General features: G+C 35.2%; 1 protein-coding gene across 2 annotated transcripts in view; it reads right to left on the bottom strand.

The window, feature by feature from the left end:
* Positions 1-489: 489 nt before the first annotated feature.
* Positions 490-17,818, bottom strand: part of Med (Smad/Smad4 homolog Medea) — a 31,504-nt gene continuing 14,175 nt past the window's right edge. Inside the window, exons 4-13 of one of the 2 annotated variants that reach the window (XM_090174332.1) lie at positions 12,275-12,449; positions 11,280-11,309; positions 9,814-10,293; positions 4,338-4,436; positions 2,671-2,778; positions 2,158-2,220; positions 1,911-2,094; positions 1,286-1,454; positions 1,091-1,229; positions 490-843 (exon numbers count right to left, since the gene is read on the bottom strand). In XM_090174332.1, coding sequence (XP_090030458.1) covers positions 626-843; positions 1,091-1,229; positions 1,286-1,454; positions 1,911-2,094; positions 2,158-2,220; positions 2,671-2,778; positions 4,338-4,436; positions 9,814-10,293; positions 11,280-11,309; positions 12,275-12,449 — 1,665 coding nt within the window. In that variant the 3' untranslated portion in view covers positions 490-625. The remainder of the gene's footprint in view (positions 844-1,090; positions 1,230-1,285; positions 1,455-1,910; positions 2,095-2,157; positions 2,221-2,670; positions 2,779-4,337; positions 4,437-9,813; positions 10,294-11,279; positions 11,310-12,274; positions 12,450-17,818) is intronic. The other variant, XM_090174333.1, reaches the window with a different exon arrangement.

Here is a 17,818-nt window from a genome sequence, read left to right as displayed (position 1 = left end):
AGACGGCAAGTTGACTGTTAAGGGCGCTAAAAAATTCCCAACCAAAATACAGCCCACCATTTCAACTACAATAACTCTTATATAAACAAAAATGTCAACTTTGATACTGCACGTAATACAATAGTGAAATTAAAAGTAAGTGTAGACTAGTTGGTACTGTATTTCAAATATATTACAAAATATTTATTTTTCATACAAGAGTACCAAAAACGAAGGCCTCATTTTTTTTCATTACAACACCTACCGAATAAAACTGCACACAATGATACAATACAAAATAGGTAACTCTTCTAATACAATAACGCTTAGTTAAAATACCTTCAATTTAAGAAAAACAACTAGTTCTATGAATAAAATTACGCTTCGTAAAACTTTGGTATACCTAATATTTGCGTGAAAATCTACATTATGAAATTGCTTTTGATTAATCACAACTACGTCAAGTTGGCACCAATTTAAAAAATATATACAGTAACAAAACGTTCCCAAATTAGGTGATATTTGATTATAAATTTTTACCACTTATCTTACATTGACCTCAAGTAGGTCTCATAACATTTAAATGTTCTAAAATACTCAAATTCAAATTGTTCCACAATAAGTTATGAATATATGATTATTCATATTATTCGTGAGGCCTTGGGTCATGTATGGGCATTGTATGAAGAACTTCATCCAAAAGCTGAAGTGCTCTGTGTAAATGAACTTCTATCCAACACGGAGTTTCTTTGATGCTTTGCCTAGGATAGTCAGGACCCCAACCTTTGACAAAACTCAAGCGAAGAATGCAGAGGCGTCTTAGATCATCCACTCCAATACCAGCTGCTGCAGACAGGCCAGGAACTTAAAATGGCAAGTATTTATTTAATACATTTATAATAATTTTGTCTATTTTTACTAAAATTTTGTCTATTTTTACTAAAATTTTGGCTTTTTGTGATCTTGCACTTCCCCTAATACCAGATGCATTTTTGAAGACTATGCACTTAAGTTTTAAAGTAGTTAAATGTTAATAAATGTAATCTTTACTCTCAATATTTCTATATTTAAATTATTTAATAATAATAAATTATTTCCTTATTATACTCACTAATTGCTGGTGCAATTCCTCCAACGGATGCTGGTCCTGGTATGTGACCCGCTACTGCTGCAGCTTGAGCTGCGGCCGCTGCTTGGGCAGTTGCTGCTTGTTGCTGCATTTGTCTGTGACACTGTCTTAAATCAAACACCTAAACATTTGAACAAGAGTTAAAAAAATACAAAAAATTGTTTCCAGATGACATACCTTAATGTAGGCACTTGGGTAGATCTTGTGAACCGCATCTCCTGGAGCTCTTCCAGCTTCTCGATCTAAGTAGTAGCTCTGTACAAATGCACTGTGGTCACTTAAACACCTCAGCCAAACATCACCTTCTCCTCGTAAATCCAATTGGACACCTTTGCCAATGTGTAGCCTAGAAAATTTTCATTTAATTCAAATAAATATTTAGTATAATTAAGGCATGGTTTATTTAGAAGATTTATTTTACATAATTTCAAATTACACTCAATACTATACTTGAAATCAAAGTTACCCTAAACTTACTAATTAAGTGGTCACCATATAACATTAATAAACATGGGCGAAACTTCATTAACTGATTCGCAGATGACTTTAGCCATCTATCATTGTTTTAGAAACACAATAGGTGCTTCAATAAAATCGATTCTGCAACCCGCTCTTAAGTATTAATAGTTTGTATGTATTCTTGGGTTATTCATACTAATCTGCTAACTAACAAAACTAAAATAATGGTTCAGCGATCCCACCTTTAGAACATAAATAGAAGAGGCGCTGCTAAGATTGATAGTCTTTTATTTAAGCACCGATAAGGAGCTGAAGGGTTAAGCAAAACTAAAAAATTATTTACCTGGCTCTCTCGCTTTGTTCGGTTCTATGAACATTAGACAATGCGCCTAAGCAAAACCTATTTCCGCCTGAAGGATCAACATAGCCATCAATAATTACGTGGGTATACGACGATGGAACTTTAAATGTTTCACCGACTTGCTGGTCCAATTCAAAATACGCAATTGAACACCAATACTCCGGAGCTAAATATTAAGAGGCAGTGTAAGAACGCAAAATGTGGTTTTAAAATAACTAAAACTAAACACCTGGTTGACTTGATAATGTGCCTTGTAAAGCGATGTCTTGTTGAAGCTGGTTTTGATGATGCCCTAGAAAAATTAATCATAATTTGATTAAAGAGATTAATATAAATTCTTAAAGTTGTCTAGTTTACAAAATAATTTTAAGGACCCATTTTTTTAAACACTGAAATTAATAAAGGTAAATATTTAAAGCTAAATCTGGTTAACTCAGTTCCTAGGATAGTAATTTTTTTACTTACATCGAAAACCAATTGATTGGTTTGATCTAATTGTTTTTATCATCAATTTAATTAATAATTTGAATGCATTGGTAATGTAAACTAAAATTTAAATAATTAATTACATTTATTACTACTGAAACTGATTTTCTACATTTTTATAAGTACATTGATTATAAAGGCAGGGAATCAGTTTGACAACAAAATTTAAACTAAAATGTGTAGGATAACTATAATTCTAATGGATAGTTAGACTAAAAGCATTCACCAGAACAGTATTTTTTAAATTGTATCTTACAATAGCCAGGAAGGTTAGCTCGAGAAGAATTCTCTGGTAAGCTAGGAGGAACCATAGTTTGGGTGTAAGCAAGTGTTCCACCACCACTGCTTGACCAATTTGCGGAATCTATTAGGTAAATAAAAATAACACAATGTTATTACAGTAGGGCAATTAAAATACAATAGCAAGGGTCTCTATAGCCTGTCCTATCATTCGAACAATTTTTCTCTGAGTATTTTTTTCATGGGCTCTTTATTCTTCCTCATAAAAAATTAATTATAAAAATATTATACATATTTAAAAATATAAAAAGCACCAGGGCCAAAGAGCCACTACAAAAACAGTGATTGCCGCTAAACAATTCAAAGCACTAATTAGACCATCCCAGACTTTCAATCATTAGATAGCGTAATATTTCACTCCTATTTCTAAGACATATCAATGGATTTTTGGGGGTAAGACTGTACACCAATGTATCAATTCATGTCAATGGGTGAAACATGGCATGGCTTATCTATAATGACCTTTCTACGGCTGATTAATACAATGAGCTAGCTTTTAAACCATACTCATATGAAAAAGGGGTCGGAAAATTGACCCATCCTATAGATTTGAATTTGTACAATTTGCTGCATTAGGTAATTTTGACACTATATTCACACATTTCAATATTTTTGGCATAATACAGATTTCTCTTTAGGATATGCAATAAATATAACTGTACCAATTATATTGCTTTTGGAGCTAATTAAGTACCAGTGGCATAGCTAGCATGCGTGGTACCCAAGGCGGATATCATGGTGTGCTACTTACTAGTCTCTAATTTGACTAAGTTTTAATTTTTTTCACGATCGGGTGTCACCCCCAAATCACGTGCAAACAGACCCAGGGTGGACTGCCCCCCCCTAGCTACGCCACTGAGTACTAAAAGTTTCTTTATCATTAAAAATGGCTTAAAATTAAGCTAAACCAAAAGAACTGTGTAAGAGAAGAAATTGGTTTTCACTCGCTTATCATGGATTCATATGAGCAGTGTTCAAATTTTTATCCATTATTTAAGAAAAACAGAAGATACAATACTGCCAGTTAATTATAATATTAACTATTAACAAGATTCTTTGTGAAGTATTTTAAAAGTTTATAATTAAGTTTTCTGTATATATAAAAACTTATTTTTAATTTAAGCGTCAAAAAATTGGACTTTATAAACTTCAAACGATTTAAACTAGCTTTATCATTGTCGCTCTAATATTTAAGCTTAAGATAATTAATAAAATAGGTTTATATTTTTTGGTACAATGGAGGACCCTTCAATAATTAACATGCGTATTATTATTAATACTTCTTCACCATGACAAAATCAATCTTATTATTGTTATTAATTTTAATTGAGTAGGTTAAATAATGGCAATGCTTGTTTGCACTGCAAAAAAGTAGAATTTTGTGCGTAGATAAAATTTTAAGATATTCTTGCTTTTTAACACAGCAAGAGCCAATACATGTTTCATTCTAGTGCACTTTGCAAATTCCTTTATTTTATACTATGCAGGGGTGGGTATGTGCACCTAAGATTTTACCAAAACACCACTGTTACTTCTGGTTATTAAGCTGAATTAAAAAGGCATTACTGTATGTCATAAGCATATCAAAAAATATTGAGTGATAATCAGTGATATTAAACTTACTGTTAACAGAGAAAGTCTGATTGACTGGAGATGTAACACTTTGATTTAGACCATTAAGACCATTTTGTTGAACGTGAGTAACTGCTGTACTGCCTTCAACTGTGGACAGATTTAAACATTTTAATGCCGTTACATTTAGCAGTCTTTAAAGGGTGTTCTACTATTAGGCGGATTTCATTCAGTAAGATTTTAAGCCATTAAGCCTACTTAAAATTAACTTAAATCCTCTTTATTAATCAACTTATTTCCAATTAAACCAGAATCAGCATTTACATTTAACTACTTAAAAGCAACTTAAATCCTACTAGGGAAACATCTAAAATCCAACTTAAAAATATTATGTAACTTCCTGACTACTAAAAACCAACTAATTATAAACTTATCAAAAGCAGTATTTTCCTACCAACTGAATAACAACTTATTACCCCTTTAATAGTAACTTGAAATATGCTGACAACTTGAGCCTACTTAATACCAACTCAATATCAACTAATAATGTGTATACAAACTAAATACAAACTGAAATCCAACTTATTTTTTGGTAAGGGACTATAATAATTTTCTACATATAATTATGTTCCATAATTAAGTGTGTCAGTTTGTTGAAATAATTACTAATAGATGTGTGAAATGACATTGGATTGACTTATCCAAAAAGATTAAAACATTAAAGCAGACTGATTACACGAATCATCGTGGCTCATTGCACGCACTCATTATGAGTGCATTAGGCCTTAGTCTGAAGTCCAACGAAAATGTCTGGTCAGTGTTGAAATGGCTCTCAGTCAAAATTTCACAAGAGGAATTTAGGCCACTGACACACTTATGTGAAACAACTATGAATTTAAGATGTACTGTTATTAAGTGTATTTGATTTAATCAGATTTTAAACCATCATTAAAATTAACTGATTAAAATGTAGAAAATATAGTACACTATCAAAATCCAAGAAAAAATTAAAGCAACTAGAGTACTATTCGTAGCTTGCTCGTAAATTCGCATACGTCATAGCTTTGCCCCCCTTGAAACAACTGCCATGACATTAATTTCACGTGACAGATCACGAGGCTAAATCCGCACGATACCGCAAAATAATCACGTGACCGCCATGGGCTTCTTATTATCATGGCTTACCTATACGCATTACCATGGCAAGGAACACAAGCCACACCCACAAGCAAGCTACGAATTAAGAACCAGCCCTTACCAAAAAATAAGTTGGATTTCAGTTTGTATTTAGTTTGTATACACATTATTAGTTGATATTGAGTTGGTATTAAGTAGGCTCAAGTTGTCAGCATATTTCAAGTTACTATTAAAGGGGTAATAAGTTGTTATTCAGTTGGTAGGAAAATACTGCTTTTGCTAAGTTTATAATTAGTTGGTTTTTAGTAGTCACGAAATTACATATTTTTAAGTTGGTTTTTAGATTTTTCCCTAGTAGGATTTAAGTTGCTTTTAAGTAGTTAAATTTAAATGTTGATTCTGGTTTAGTTGGAAATAAGTTGATTAATGAAGAGGATTTAAGTTATTTTTAAGTAGGCATTTGTCCCAAATACAAACTGAAAACCAAGTTGATATACAAGTTGTCCTAGGTGGTTTTTAGCCAACTTATTTTTTGGTAAGGGAGGGTTGGCAAGAGCCAGCCAGACCAGATTTAACACCTACTTTTAACCAGTTTTAACCTCCATGGTTAAAACGAATTTATTTAAAGTATAAATTAAAGCGCCAAAGCTGTGAAAACAAGCTAAATTATTATTTATTTGGAAATAAATGTGAATAACAAGAGTCATTCAAATTGATACCAAAACAAGTCTAGGTGCCGTAACAGAGATAGGTTCTCCGAGGTAGGGCCTACGATCTGCTACAGACAAATTAAAAAGTAATATTTATTATAAGTTTAAGAGTGGAAAGAGAGGAGCGAAAGTTTTACCGCTCAAAAAAGAGCGGAAAGAGAGGAGCAAAAATTATACCGCTCAAAAAAGAGCTGAAAGAGGGAGCGAAAAGTTTGCCGCTCAAAAAAGAGCGGAAAGAGAAGAGCACCGATTTTACCGCTAAAAAAAGAGCGGAAAGAGAGGAGCGAAAATTTTACCGCTCAAAAAAGAGCAGAAAGAGAGTAGCGAAAATTTTACGGCTCAAAAAAGAGCTGAAAGAGAGGAGCGAAAATTTTACCACTCAAAAAGACGTGAGCGTGAGCGGCTCTTTGACGAAAATGACCAACACTGTTAGGACCTGATATAAGATTTTATTTACGGTTTTCTAATTTGTCTGCTTAATACATTCAATGATAATAAACTTGTACCCTAGATTCTAAATAACTGCCTTACCAAAAGTCAATTTTACCCACTTCCTGCCGGAACTCCGAAAAATTTGCTCCATAGTAAGTTTTTGTAACCAAAACCATGGCCAGCTTTGATGAGGCACTGTTTGTGCAACAGCACATCATCAAAGGTGGCTGTGATAGGACAACATAACAACCGATGGAGAACAATTTTTCAGATATTACGTGCCAGAAGTGGGTAAACGCTTCATTACAAAACTGTTTTTGATACACCTATGCAGGGAAAAAAATCTCATATTAGGGCCTGATATGAGACTTCTTAAGTGGATTTAATGGTTAAAACCAAATTACTGGCTTTTTCAGTTTTATAAAAAAAGCCTGTTTTTGCCAACCCAGTTAAGAACCCATTGTTTTAAATAAATGGGTTCCTAATTCTACATAAACACTTAGAGGCAAAAGTAGGGTACAGCAACCTCATCTTGATTTTTAATTATTTTAGGCGGATACGATAGTTTGTCACGTAGATAGCGTGGGTATTTTTTATTTTGGCCGCAAATGATTATTTAATTTTTAATTTAATTTAATTTAAAAACTTAAATATTTTGGGTTTTTTTACGTTTTTATCTTTTTTTTTAATTATTTTAGGCGGATACGATAAGAGTTTTTTGGCCGCAAATGATAATTTAATTTTTTAATTTAATTTAAAAAATTGAACCTCTGGGTATTTTACATTTTATTCTGGTTATTATTTTCGTCTTGTGTTCGACGACACCACGTGATTTTCAGCACTTGGTATTCCGGTAGTTTGTTAAAACAAAGTATTTCCAAGTGGTATGCCGGTAGTTTGAAGAAAAAAAATTCCATGTGGTATTCCGGTTGATTGTTCAATAAATTACAAGTTTTCTTAATTTTGGGAATTTTGGGCTATTTCTAGCTGTGCTGCCTTTTTATGGCCGCAACTGCTTGGGCCTTTTCACGATTTTTGTAATTATTTACGTCGTGTGTTCGTTTAAGTATTGGAGCCTGACGGCGCCGCACGTTCGCTACGCTCTCGTGCTAGGGGCGCGCGGCGCCCACCCCAGCCCCATACTAAAAAAACGATGGGCCTTCTATAACGCAACCTAGAGGACAGTACCTAGGCATACCCTACCAAGTATTGTCGGGCGTAAAAAAAATGGAGCGTATATCGCAAGACCAAGGGCAAAGTGGGGTTGCGGCCATAAAAAGGCAGCACAGCTAGAAATAGCCCAAAATTAAGAAAACTTGTAATTTATTGAACAAACAACCGGAATACCACATGGAATTTTTTTTTTCAAACTACCGGCACATCACTTGGAAATGATTTCTTTTAACAAACTACCAGAATACCAAGGGCTGAAAAACCGGTGGTGTCTTCGAACGTAAAAATACCCAAAAATTTAAAATTTTAAATTAAATTAAAAATTAAATAATCATTTGCGGCCAAAATAAAAAATACCCACGCTATCTACGTGACAAACTCTATCGTATCCGCCTAAAATAATTAAAAAACAAGATAAAAACGTGAAAATACCCAAAAATTTTAAATTTAATAATTAAATTAAAAAATTAAATAATCATTTGCGGCCAAAATAAAAATTCCCACGCTATCTACGTGACAAACTCTATCGTATCCGCCTAAAATAATTAAAAAACAAGATGAGGTTGCTGAACGCTACTTCACCCCACTTGGACAGTAACCATAATGATTTTTGTGAAAATAAGCACTTAATGCAAAGTAAATGACTAATATAATCGTATAAGTTAAAATTTTTATTTACCATGGTTTAAAATATTAATTTAATAGTTGTTTAAAGCATGACTGATAGTAGTATCAGTCATGCTTTAAACAACTATTAAATGACTAATATTTTGTCATAACTCCTATAAAAACCAATTACAAGTTTTAAAAGACATTAAAACCCAAATTTTGCACACATTTAAAAATGTATTATTGGTATTAATAAAAATCACTCAAAAACAACGTTTTTTCGTACACTATAAAACTCTTTAATTTGCCTTAAAAGAGGCGCGTGACATGTTTCGGCATTGGCGAATTACGCCGCCATTTTCAAACGCATACAAAATCGAATGATTTTGTACGCGTTTGAAAACTAGTTTGGAGTATCAAGTTATATTGTATTATTGGTATTTAATACTTTTAAATAAAATGATATACAAAATATCATTTAAATATGCACATAGAACTGCAAATAAGAATTAAAGAGTTAGTGTGATTATACTCACGAGGAGACTACCCGAGGTGATAATCACCGATTTTGTTGAAACTAGGTGGGTATGTAGACCTTATGGTAACATGAAATTTCACCAAGGGAAAAGTTGCATGGGCAATAGTTTTTCCATGGCAACCGAAAATGTTTTACAACACAGTCTGTATATTGTCCCATTGAAAATAACAATTGATAAATTTTTACATATTTTGATCAAATTGACCAAAATTCATCAATATATCATAAAATTCATTTCATTTGTCAATTTCGATCTATTTTTTTTTTGGTTTTGAAAATTGAAATTTTTAGAAGTGCTCAGATTCCAATGTTATTTTCAATGAGAAAATATACATACTGTGTTGTCAAAAACATTTTCGGTTGCCATGGCAAAACTAATGCCCTTTGCAATTTTCCCTTGGTGAAATTTCATGTTACCATAAGGTCTACATACCCACCTAGTTTCAACAAAATCGGTGATTATCACCTCGGGTAGTCTCCTCGTCAGTATACCTTTAGCACAAAATCATCTCAAGAGCCTGCTGCAATGTCATTTATAAAATAGAATTATTATTATAGGCCTTGCGGAAAATTTTACCATGAACGATTTGTAATATATATATTTATATTTTAGAGATCTTAAAATCAACTTGAATAAATTCAGAAATCTGGGCAAATATCAGACCTTAAGACCTTGCAACTCTGTTAAGAACCTTATTCACAATATAATCAAGCAGCTTAATGTTTCTGAACTGCTATTCCATACGCTGTCAAATTTATCACCAATGAAAGCCTGACATAGATAACAATAAAAGCATTGTCAATTTATAAAACTAAAAAAAGTACTGAAAGACAAACCTAAAAATCACTTCCGTTAACTACTAAAAATTAAGTAGTAAAACTAATTGCAAGAAAATGCCCTTTCTTACACCAAGCATTAAATTCTTACTTTGGGCCACTGATGACGATTCACCAGCTTGATGAAAAAACGATTGTGTTTGACTGTTCATGGAATTACTGCTACCTTGAGAAGTGCAAACTTGCGAGCTTCCAGTAACTGAAGACGTAGGACCTCCCATCTGTGTAGTTGGAGTCTGCGTTCCAGATGGTAAACTTGGCTGAGATATTTGTGGTGGATGTTGAATAGTGGAGTTAGGAGACGTTGGTCCTGATGTAGCCACAATGGCAGCCGCTGCGGCTGCAGCTGCTGTAGGAGGGGTAGACTGCTGAAGTAGTCCACGTCCAAATGGGTCATTCGTTGGTTGTTGTTGGGGTGGGTGATGTTGCACAGTTTGAGGCGTGTGTTGAATAGTTTGCATACCACTAGGACCACATTCCATTTCTCCAAATTCATTTTTAACTAGTCGATTTTCTGCTCCTCCAAAAATACCGACAGAAGAAGACTGTCCATCTGACGACGCCACAGAATCTTGAAATACGCAGTATAATTGCTCTTATTTAAATTTTCAATGATATATTTGAATCATATTGTCTCATCTTAACGCAAGCAGTTTTCCACATGCAAAAAGTTAATTATTTACAGAAAAAAGTGAATCCATGCAAAACAAGGGCAATATTAAAAATATCAGTAGTCGGGATTACCCAATAGTAGTGCAAAAATCAGATTCAAAAGAATAAATATCAACTAATGGATGAGAAAAATAGTCAGTATATACTACACAAAAAAGCAAATAAAGGAACAAAATCAGTTTAAATTGTGAATAGACAAATAACAACAGAGCATCTTGGTAGCATAGAATTTTCACTGAACCAGTCTTCCTTCAGACCGTATACTACCAAAAATAAATAATATTTCCAACAAAAACTTAGGGCCCTTGACTATAGTTGACATGATATTTCACAAATAATGAAATAATTACACTTCAAAACTAATGCATACTTTGGATTTGACAAAAATTATGCAACTACTTAACTACGCAAAGTTAGAGACTAAGGCTTGAAATTTGGCTCAAGGATTTCACTTTCCCATTTGCCAAATAGTTAAGATGAAAATGCATGAAATAAGAACGCTTCACAAATATCATGTCAGTCTAAAATCCATTGGTCCCAGACTTATGTTATATTATATATTTGTGATACTACCAAATATTTCCAATTTAAATTGAGTAACTTTTAACGTAATTTCCAAGAAAAATCATGTAACATAGAAAAATCACTTTGAAACACCAAAACGTATGATTATTAAAGTAAAAATTCCCAGGCCTCCTCCAATGTGTATTTTATACTGGTATTTTTATAAAACAATATTAATCTAAGACTAGGCTGGCTCCCCCCAGTGCAAGAGTTAAATGAAAGGTTAGTACTGTTATATACCCTTATAATGTACACAATTTGAAATAATTCTTTAATTTAGTCAAATTTGGCCAATAAGTAGAAAAAACCATTTAATAATACCTGAATGTTGTAAAGTGAGTCCAGAGAGGTCTGTAATTATTTAATATATGATTTTTAATAATTTTCTTTTAACATTAAAGGGCAATGCAAGTGGCCAGGAATAAAAAATGGTTGGTTGACGAAAATACCAAATACCTCGAAGATGAGTAGTAATTCAAGGTGTTTTTAATCACTTATAATAATAATAATAAGTAAACCTGTAACATGCTCATAGCGTATATGTATATCGTTACAATAAATATCAGTTTTACTATTTAATAATTGAATCTGTCGTTGGATGTAAACAGATTTAGAAATAACTTACAATGGGAATTATGAAAGAAGAGCCTCAGTAAGGGAAGGACCCAGCACACATCCTATCACCAATCGATCTAGCGAGAGCCTACCTGGCCCACCGTGCCTCCTGTATATCTCTAAGAAAATACCACTACCACTTGTAGTAGGGAACTACTAACATAACAGCTATCGAATCAAAAGCGATCTTTAGTCAGATTCATCCCATAATATATACTGTCATTGGGATGTGCACTACAAACCTGTAATCAGTTATGTAACCAATTTAGTACAGCTAAGGGTAGTCTTGTACAACACTTATGGAAAGTGATCAGCCCCACGACCACCACAGACCCAAGTCAGCTATCAACTTTTAATGCCATTTAGAAGAGTAGTAGCAAGCCTTTTATGCCACACAAGCCAACAGCTCCCTACTCCAACTATAACCAATAACCTCAAAAGATATTTAGCGAAAGAAGAAACCTAAGAAATGGAGGGAAACCCCTTTAACAACTGGAGAGCTTGCAGACTCAACGCAGAAGGAGCTGCTTTAGATATTCACCAGGTGTCACAAGTTAGGATTCTCTTACTGTAAGTCGAAAGTGCTATCCATTCATAACATTAACCTCACAAAATAGTTTTTAAATTTTCCTACCGCCTTGTGCCTGATCATTTGCATTGTCTTTTAAACCAACAAATTGTGAAAATAAAAATTATCTTACCAATTCCTGGCGAAACCACCCTTTCATAGTGATATGGGTTAACACACACACTGTCACATTTTAGGTCAAACGCATATGTACAATATTTAACATGTTTAAGTTCATTTTTATGTAAGTCAGGCCACCTCCATATACGTGCATAAATCACATGTGGGAAGCCTTTACGGCCCGCAACCTGCAATGCACAGAGGAAAAAAATTATTTCATTTCAACAGTGGCTCACAAACACAAATAAAAGTTCTACAATCAATATTACGAAAATGCTAATCTATTTAATTGTTAGCAGAAGACTAATATTAAATATACATCATCTATTTAAATTTCTTTCAATGCTGCATTTATCCAACAGACTTTAGCTTTTGCTCCATCTTCTTTCCTTCGCTAAATGAAAGTGGTGATAAACAGAGCCATACGCAAGAAGTCCAAACAAAAATTAGAATTTCTTAATTTATAGGATTTTAAAGAACTAAAATATATCAAATACTGGATATTATGATGCAAAAACAAATTAACGGTAGTTTGCAAACTGAAAGAGTATTAAGTACTAGAATTCAGTAGCAAATTGTCACTAAATATGTATTTCCTAGCTCAAACTTATACACTTTATAGAATATTTCACAAATTTACAGGATAACATAAGACAGACTATAATAAATTTGATTTTATTGGAATTACAGAACAGCTGTATTGCCTGCCACATGTGGGGCTCTCACCTCCCCTTTTAGATGAAAATAGTTCACCTAATATCAAAAATAAATAGACAAACCGAAAGTCTTGCATAGGAGGCAAAGTTCGCACTGTGTAATCTGAGAAACTAATTTATCCCCTTTCTGGCTACGCCCTTTGCAGATCATTACAAATTTAGCGCATTGCACAAGGTACATGCGAAAACCGGTTTTAAAAAAGTTGCTCTCCGCGAAATAGCTAGCAGCTAAGTTCGTAGCCTCCATGCGCACGCGTGTACTACAACTTGATTTAAATCACGATTTAAATCATTTTTATATAGTATTTTTTAAAAAGAAAAAACATCGCCAATTGCTATAATTTAGTTTTAAAACTTTAAATGTCGTATTTCTTGTACTTCCCCCTAATTTTGCAATGGATTCTCCCTGCAGGCGTAGATTCCGAAGAAGTTTTAGTTTTAATTTTAGTTTCAACCTCTCTCTCTCTCAGCGTGTCTGTTCGCAGCCGCCGCGGCTTCCACAGTTCCTACGTAGAATGGTCAATGTGACATTATTAAAATACCACAATTTTGAAAGAACGTTTTTGTTAAAATTTTAAACTTAGCTTAGAAATGTCGTTTTTAGCGGGAAGGAAAAGTAATGTCATTTGGCATAGCTTTATAAAGATAAAACTGCATAACAGGAATGGCGGTAGGGCATAATGTATCGCTTGTGGAGAAGAAATGGAAGGTCTTGTGGTCCGAATGAAGACTCATAAAAATAAGTGTGTAATATCCTCTCACTCATCTGTCGACATTTGGTATCTCTGCTGGGGATGGCGTTGAGTTAAGGACAAACGTTTGTGGAAGCAAGGCCTAGCTACCGGTTTGCATTTCGAATTTAACTCAGAAATCATGATGGCTGAGGGAGGCGCAACTTTGGTAGGCCAATTCGCTAAACTGGATTCATTCAAGAATTATAAGGACTGGAAGTTCAAAATGCAAATGGCCTTGAGAGATAAGGGGTTATGGCACATAGTGGAAGGAACTGAGACAGCCCCTGACGAAACTACTGCAACAGAAGAAGTGAAACAGAGGTATAATTTGAGAACGTCCAAGGCTCATGCAATGCTCGCTCTAGCGATCAGCGATGATTTACAAAGTATCATAGAAGGGGCAGCAGATGCTACGGAGATTTGGACCATTCTGAAGGAAACTTTCTAACCTAAATCACGGGCAAGGATTGCCATGCTGCAGAAATAGTTTTACGGAGTCTCCTATCAAGAGGGAGAGAGTATGTCTGGGTTCGTTGGCCGAGTCTATGCCATCAAGAGGGAACTTGAAAACGCAGGGAGAGCTGTGAGTGATGACGATGTTTCATACTTACTTATAGGATCACTACCAGAGTCCTATGATGCCCTAGCATATCAGATATACCAATCAGCTGATGCCGATTTTAAACCCGAAAAGATAAAAAAGATGTTGATTACTGAACAGGGCAGACAAATGCAAAAGGAGCAAGAGATCTCAAATAAAGTTGACGCATTTATTGTTCAGGGAAAGACGGTTACCGCTACAATCGACAAGAAAGCCCCATCCAATGATAAGGCGCAAGACAAGAAAACCAAGCCTTTCCACGGCGGTTGCTAAGTGTTATTGTGGAATAATAAAGAAACCAATGAACTAATTAATTAAGTTAATTTATTAGGAACGATATAAAAATAAAGCAAACTCAGTGACAACGTAATAGCAACTGCCTAGCTTAACAGTGTGAGGGAGCAGTACTGCCAGGCAACAGAGATAACTGCCCAACAGGGCTGTCAGACCTATTCAATGTATTTACATATACCCCACACTACACCTGTGGATCCATATATTTCCCATGATGGAAATTGATTCTTTCTGACCATACCTAAAGCTTACTATGGCTAAGTATCCTCTGATAACCGAACAACAACACTAAGTATGTGGACATAAAGGTCACCGTGCCGCAGATTGTACTCAAAAGAATACCGACAAGATGAAGAAGAAACCGAAGGGCACATTAAGGGGTGCTTTTTACGCATCAGCGTTGATTACCACATCTACCTCAGATATGTGGGTACTCGATTGTGCAGCGACGCACCATTTTTGCAATCGGAGGGACTGGTTTTACACCTTCACGAGCAGAAGCAACAGTTGGAGAAGGCACATCAAAGGTTGCAGGTCGTGGGGACATATGGCTACAAATGGCAGGTGAGCCGAAGAATTATTTCTTATTACAGGATGTCATATATGCGCCCAAGATGGGAAGGAATTTAATTTCCATCCGTATGATGGACGAAGCTGGGTATTCGGGAACATTTAAAAAGTCAGTGTTTCAGACATTTTTCCCCCAAGGACAGTTCGCTTTTGAGGCTGATTTATCGAAGGAGAACTTTTATATTGTCGATGCTACTGTGCTAGCTGAACTGTTAATGTAATTTATTTATTTATTTGCCATAACTCGAACTGATTAACTGAACTTATAACGATTTTGGTTGGCACCCCTGTTTTTCTTTTGCCTACTCATTCATTAGTTGCTTCTCTCTCCTCCTAGAAGACAGCATGCACAGTTTTGTTTTGTTTTAGAATAATTATTAATTTAAATAAACAGTTCAGCAATTATTTTCTTTGCGAGTTTATTCCATCCACCGATAGTTCATTTTTCCCCAACATGAACCACCTGATAATGAGGGCGATAATTCATGCGCAATGATGGTGGAGGATGTTCATCCGTTAAAGGATGTTGAACTCTGGCATAGACGTATGGGGCATTTAAACGAGGCGGATCTAAAGTATATGGCGAATCATGGTATGTTGAGAGGTCTTGACTCATTAAAATGACATTTGGATACATGTATAGCATGTAAGAAATCTAAGAGCACGAGACAGGCTCATAAGACTAGTCGACTTATCAGAAGCAAGAATATTCTTGAGTTAATACATTCGGATGTGTGGGGACCTGCCCCCGATGTTTCGCTAGGGGGAGCCAAATATTTCATATCATTTATCGATGATAGAAGTCGTTTTATTACAGTGTATACCATGACCCGCAAATCTGAAGCCATTGAGTGTTTCAAGTGTTATAAGGATAGGATGGAACGGCAAACAGGCCTAAAAATAAAGGCCGTTAGAACCGATAATGGGTTAGAATACTGTACGAAGCAATTTGGCTCTATTTGTCAGGATGAAGGTATCGTTCATGAAAGAAAAAAAAATGTATATTCACCACCAATGAATGGTGTCGCAGAAAGAGCCAACCTTGTTCAATGGTATTCAAGCAATGATGGAGGAATCCAAACTACCTATACCATTATGGGCTGAACTGATAAATACTGCCGCACACTCGCGAAACTTATCACGTCATTTGTTACTGGACAAAGTACCGCTAGAATACATCATAGGCCAGATACCTAGCGCAGCGTATTTGAGAAGAGTGGGTTGTCTGGTTTTTGCTCACATACCTCCACAACGTCGAAAACACAAGTTGGAAAAGAGAGCAAAGGTGGGGGTTCTAGTTGGCTATGCACAGGGTACACGTGGCTACAGGGTCTGGTATCCCCAGGACCGAGACGTGATACAAACGAAGCATGTGTCGTTTGCCGAAAATAAGAATGGTGTTGATCATTGTAACATTGCTCAAGCAGACTTAACATTCACGCAATGGCCAGATACAGAAGATGATGATGACCTGCCACAAATAGAATATACAGTACCAGCACCAAAGAAATCAAGTCATGAAGAGGTGACAGAGGCTGGCAAACAGCCGGCAGCTATGGATAGGATTGAAAAGAAACCTACAGACGTTACTGGTGTCTTACCGGAACATTGGAGAAGGGAGTTGAAAATTCGACAATACGGGGCATCGAAGGGGATGGCCGACATTTATTATTATGATCCAGATGGTAACGTTTGGCGCTCAAAGAAGAGTTTACTGGACCACATCGTCAAAAATGACTTGCCCATTAATCCAGACATTTTCGCTTGTGGAGAAGAAATGGAAGGTCTTGTGGTCCGAATGAAGATTCATAAAAATAAGTGTGTAATATCCTCTCACTCATCTGTCGACTTAAACGAATGTGATTGCACTTGAGGATGATGAAAATGTTGATAATGAAAAACAAGGTTAGTATTTTTTAAAGTTTAAAAACTTTTTTGAAATTTAATGTTTTACATTTCAATCAAGCCTAATATTAATTCTACCATTATCGGTAATCCTTGAAGATGGATCTGTTACATTTATACAAAATGAAAACATCGAAAATGAGACTAGTCCAACTCAACCAAAAAAGGCCAAAATCCATCGCAAATAGATGACCACATTGTGAAAACCACAGAAGCACAAAAGCGACAGCTAAATGAACAACTCGCTAGGGGACTCTATGCAACAAACACGTGCTTCCGTTTCGTGGAGCACCCGGAGGTAAAATTGGCTCTTTGGAATCTTCGGCCTGGATATACTCCACCTACTCGAAAGCAAGTTGCCGGGTGTTTACCGGACAACGTTTTTCAAAAAGAAATGCTAAATTACAAAAACCAACTAAAAGGACAAATTGTATTGTAACGGGTTTTGTGAAAACCAACGTTATATTTATGTGTAAATGCTACACTTTCGTATAATTTAAGCCCGTATCCAAAGTTAGATATTGAAATATTTATTAGTCATGGAATAATGACTTTCGTTCTTAGGAGGGGGGGGGGGGGGGTCCGAGGCTACTCTCTAAGTCCTGGATCGAGACTTCCCAGTTCGGATGGTGTACTCTCCCCAGACTCTGAACATTACTCCTCTGATTGTCAAGCGATCTTCCGCTATCCTCAACTGACTGCCATCGCGGAATTCCTTGATGGACCGACAATCTTCA

This window comes from Leiobunum rupestre, chromosome 5 (genome assembly GCF_980474605.1).
Source record: "Leiobunum rupestre chromosome 5, qqLeiRupe1.1.hap1, whole genome shotgun sequence".
NCBI lineage: Eukaryota > Metazoa > Arthropoda > Arachnida > Opiliones > Sclerosomatidae > Leiobunum > Leiobunum rupestre.
Note: the sequence above shows the minus strand (reverse complement) of the source record. Positions and strands in the feature narration are given on the sequence as shown.